This window comes from Azolla caroliniana, unplaced genomic scaffold (genome assembly GCF_043228905.1).
Source record: "Azolla caroliniana isolate FFs.n. ecotype wild unplaced genomic scaffold, voAzoCaro1.0.p SCAF_10, whole genome shotgun sequence".
Taxonomy (NCBI): Eukaryota; Viridiplantae; Streptophyta; class Polypodiopsida; order Salviniales; family Salviniaceae; genus Azolla; species Azolla caroliniana.
The window spans coordinates 10710050-10714977 of NW_028230445.1; the positions used below are offsets into that span (position 1 = coordinate 10710050).

At 39.3% G+C, this 4928-nt stretch overlaps 1 protein-coding gene across 1 annotated transcript; it reads right to left on the reverse strand.

Moving 5' to 3' along the window:
* Positions 1 to 999: 999 nt before the first annotated feature.
* LOC147859018 (putative receptor-like serine/threonine-protein kinase At4g34500) lies at positions 1000 to 4225 on the reverse strand. The gene is made up of 7 exons (XM_087325677.1): positions 3411 to 4225; positions 3134 to 3238; positions 2887 to 3009; positions 2507 to 2677; positions 1942 to 2071; positions 1493 to 1738; positions 1000 to 1280 (listed from the first exon to the last, which is right to left on the reverse strand). The coding sequence occupies exons 1-7, from the start codon at positions 4193 to 4195 to the stop codon at positions 1230 to 1232; spliced, it is 1611 nt and encodes a 536-aa protein (XP_087181803.1). The 5' UTR covers positions 4196 to 4225; the 3' UTR covers positions 1000 to 1229.
* Between the last annotated feature and the right edge of the window lie 703 nt (positions 4226 to 4928).

Sequence of the window (4928 nt, forward strand, 5' to 3'; positions counted from 1 at the left end):
TTAATATTTCAAAGTTTTCTGTGTAGTAAGAATAGATGCACAATAATAAATATATCGCAACAGTGCATACTTTGGCATGCACTCGACAATGAGAAGGTTTGTGCATGTTAATCGCACATGAGAGGCACTACAAACTTTGCTTACTTGGATAATGACCTATATTTGTAAGTTTCTATGTAGTAAGAATAGATGCACAATAATAAAATATCACAACAATGCATACTTTGGCAAGCACGGGACACATGATAAGGTTTGTGCATGTTAATTGCACATGAGAGGCACTACAAACTTGGCTTACTTGGATAATGGCCTATGCTTGTAAGACCGTCCGATCTTATGGTGGGAACATTAAAAAGTTACCATGAATTACCAAGCTATATACTTATGTGAGTGCATGTATTAAATGATTACCTTGGTGACAATACTTTATTATTCCATTAAAAAACATAATGCATTCTTTTTAGCAAAATTATCCAAATATCACCTTATTCCCCTTCATATAGTTTAGCTTTTGAACAACTTGCTTCACATTATCAAGATTCAAGATATCTATACATTATTCCATTAGGTGATTGCACACTGTCATGAGCCTACAGCATTTAGGCTATGACCTTTGATCTTATGGTAAAAAATGTTGTTTTATTTTTGGAAACTTTCCAACTAGAATTCATTTATTATGTATGTAGCTTGGTGAATGCAGATTTTCGCATCATCTCGAGCCGTTTGCTCTCGTATTGGGAGTGGTGAAAGAAAACCCTTGTTATCAAGGACAACAAATTGTTAATCCTAGTGTGGTCTTGATAGCCAATTTGATAGTCCTAGTGATATCAAGACAACAATTTGTTAATCCTTTCTTCTTACCACACACTAGCATTGGCTATCTTCCGATATGGGTCATCATTGGGACTTTACAGATGATAAAGTTATGATTATCTATAATCTATTTTGAATTTTGCTTGTGAGCCAATCAAGATTTAAGAGCATATTTTGCAACCTCTGTGATTATAGTCAATGGATCTCTTCATAATTATCATTTGTAGGTTCTAGGGGTAATCTCGCCAATGAATATAATTGCATTTCTGCAAGAAACTTTCTCAAAAAACAAAAGAATCATGTGATTATAACATACTCGTATAGCATATAGCACCTATATATATATATATATATATATATGATCATGGTCATATGATGGAGACCATTGTCAGTGAGTGGGGGTGTAGGTAAGAGCTTCATCGCCAAGCTTCGGATGCTCGGTTCATGTGATCATCTCGAGTTGCATCCTGTGAAACAATGTGAAGTAACATGAGTTGTGGTATGTGCATAAAAAATGACTATAAAACTAAAATGAGTTTTCTTCCTAGTGTGATGAAGACAAAAAAGGGAGAACCAAGTTTGACTCAAAATGTAGGTTTGCATCAAATGAATGTACACACATGAAAAGCAAACTCAGATTGATCTGCATTGGGTGAATTGAGTGAGTTCAAAATTGGACCTGAGGAGAACTAGAAACATCCGTGATATGATGTTGACGGTGATGGTGATGGTCGGCTAGCTCAAGCATATGCACAACATGGCTCATTTTCGGTCGCATTTCGGGATCAGGATCAACACAGCGCAAGGCCACCAGAAGAACCCGTTTAAGACCTCGTGAAGATGGCTTCACTTCCATCCTCTCATCTACCACTTCATCCAAACGACGAGCACTAACCATGGTTTTTAGCCAGTCCACAATATTTACCTATAGCATGCACACACAATCAATATATATGTAGTAGGATATAGGTATGTTCTTGACTCTTATCATATTTTTGTACTAACATGGATCAAGAGCTTTTCTAAGAAATAGAAGAGATTTACCCCCCCCCCCCCTTATGATCAATCACTAATTGTTTAGAAACCACGATTGAATCAATCAAAAAGCATTTTCTGCTTCTCATTCACCTCTCCAGGTTTCCGGTTGACGTCGACGGGAATGTTTCCTGTCACCAGCTCCATGACCAAGACTCCATAGCTAAACACATCGCTTTTCTCCGTGAGCTTGCCTGTTGACGCATATTCAGGAGCAACATATCTAGATCATCAAGAATAAAATCAATCAATGTTTCTTTCTTAGAGGCAAGCCATTTTCTGTTAACCCATACATTTGGGTTAAAGCATTATCTTTCTCTAATTTCAACATCATTGGAACAAATCTTCAATAGCATGAGTCACTTATAAACTCCATGTCAGGATATGAAAATCACTGACTATGGTCCCATAGGTCACATTTGGTCTCTCTCTCTCTCTCTCTGACCGTTGGATTGGTGGTTTGTTTACACCATAGCATCTAAGTCATAAAATTGAGAGTACCCAAGTCCAATCCTCACCATGGGCTAGGCCTACTCTCATAGATCACAATTGGTCCCCCGTGAACATTAAAACAATCTCCCTCTCCCTCTCTCTCATAGGTCATATTTGGTCTCCGATAGACAATAATAACACTCCCTTCATCAGTGTGTCTACATACCCAAAAGTTCCCATGACCATGGTAGTTATGTGGGCGTGATCAGCTGATAATAGCTTCGCGAGTCCGAAGTCTGATACTTTAGCATTCCATTGAGAGTCTAGCAAGATATTGCTCGATTTCACATCTCGATGAATAACTTTAGGCTCCAAGCCTTCATGCAAGTAGGCTAGCCTGCAGCTCATCACATGAAATTAGTTAATATTTTGCATACGGTGTTTACCACAATAAAAACATGGCAAAATGGTGGACAATCATGATTTATGCACATAATAGCATGATTGAAGACAATATACATCATGAATAAGGTAAAATACACATAAAACCCACTTCAATGCCACGAGTTAAATGAGGAATCATTGCCATCATCATAATGAACTTACCCTTTTGCTGTCCCGATAATAATCTTCATCCTGATGGCCCAAGAGAGAGGTGGAAGATCTCCTAAAGGACCATGAAGCCATTGTTCCAAGTTTCCATTGTCGATGTATTCATAAACAAGCATCCTAGACAACATGGAACTAAAGCATTAAAGAAAAATGGGAAACAAGAAAAAAAAAATACATAATTAACGTGCATGGACAAAAAGGAGAAGAAGAAGAATCTGAAAGCTGAGTTATATCGTAATACCTTTGAGAACCCTCCATACAATAACCAATAAGTCTGACGAGATTTTTGTGCCGCACACGCCCGATCGCCTCAACTTCCATGCGGAATTCCTTATCAGCTTGCTCTCTAACACATATGAGTGTGAAAAAGAAACCATCACTAAAATGCAATCGCATTGTGTCACTGTGTTTTGAAGTATTAAATGATAAAAGAACTTTTACCCTCACTTAAAATGTAAATCACATCCATGTCTATGTATGATTAGGAGTTCTTCTCTTTCTCTTTGCTTTTTCCTTACCCATTGTTTATGAGCTTCCTCAATGCTATTCGGGTTCCGTCAGGCAGTTGGCCGTGATAAACTATCGCATGGCTTCCTTCACCAAGCACATTCGCATCATCGAAAGAATTAGTCGCTTTCTCGAGATCTTCTTGGGTGTATCGATAACCCCATCCAAGATCTGAGTCAACATAACTTGAGATCAAAGGGGAGTAATCCATAACAATGCAATCTTTCTGCTCTTCTTCATCTTCTTCTTCCACATGAGGGAATGGCATCCTCTCTCTAATTACACGTTCACTACTCCTCGATGCGATTCGGTTGGCTGCGATTTCCCGGCGCACTTCTTCGCCACGAGCAGCTAGCTTTGCTCTTCCAAATAGTTTCCCCTTGTATTCTTTGTCGGCTTTGTCCAAGTTATAAGCTCTGAAAGATGTGCCATCTGTGCGACTTTGGGCCACAAGCAGGTTGAATCCAGCAGCATTATTAGCATGACATGATTTTCCCAGCTCGATCATCGAGCCCTTTTCTATAGTGACATGATTGGGGGGGGCAGCATTCAAGAAGGGTTGGTGCATTATACAATGTGGATTACGACGATTCGCTGCTTCTATACAACATGGATCCTCTTTATGTATGAACACTTTGGCCCTACTTCTCATCTTCCTTCTTGAAACCAGTAACCACAGCAATGTGAAGAGGATGATGGCACATATTAGGGCAAACCCAATGCAAAAGACTGCCCAAATGGGGAGTCCAAGCATGGCCTTTCTTCTCATAAAGTGATCAACCTGAGATGAGTCCATGTAGTAGCTCTCAATCAAATCAACGAAGCGAAACCAAGCAAAACAGAACAAACCATACGAACCCGGTTTTATTTGCTGTTTTTCATTGAGCTTAGATCTACTTCTGTATACGAAGAGGTTGCTACAACTCAGCAGAGCTTCATCAGAAGCTCACGACAATCACAAAAGAGTAAAAGAAAACAAAAAGGATGTACAAAGAAGACAAAGTGCAAGAATAAAGGAACAGGGGAGGAGGGGGGGGGAAAACAGTAATAAAAGAAGCAGCTAGTGTAAAGCAGAAGCAAAAGCTCCAGAAAATATATTATTGCAGCAGAAACGAAGGAGGAAAACAAAAAAAAAAAGAGAGAGAGAGAGAGAGTAGACAGAGCAGAGTCTTTTACGTATGCAGCAGAGATTGAGATTGAAAGAAGAAGGAGAAAGAAGGGGCTGCTAATAATGGCTAACACTAAGTTCTAAGTTCTAATTATAAAGGGAGGGATGGTGGGAGGGGAAAAAACATTCTGACATTTACACTCACTCACTTATAGCTTTGTTTGTTTGTTTGTTTGTTTGTTTGTGTTGAAAAAGTGATTGATTGATCAAACTCTTTGAAGTGCCTCTTACATATGAAAAGAGAAAGGAATGACAGCCACTCAACGAGCCTTCGGGGGCGCCCCGAAAACTACTCTCGGAACATTACCCACGTCTTGAAACCTCTTGTGTGACGCTCGTATCAGATCCATTGCCCCCCCCC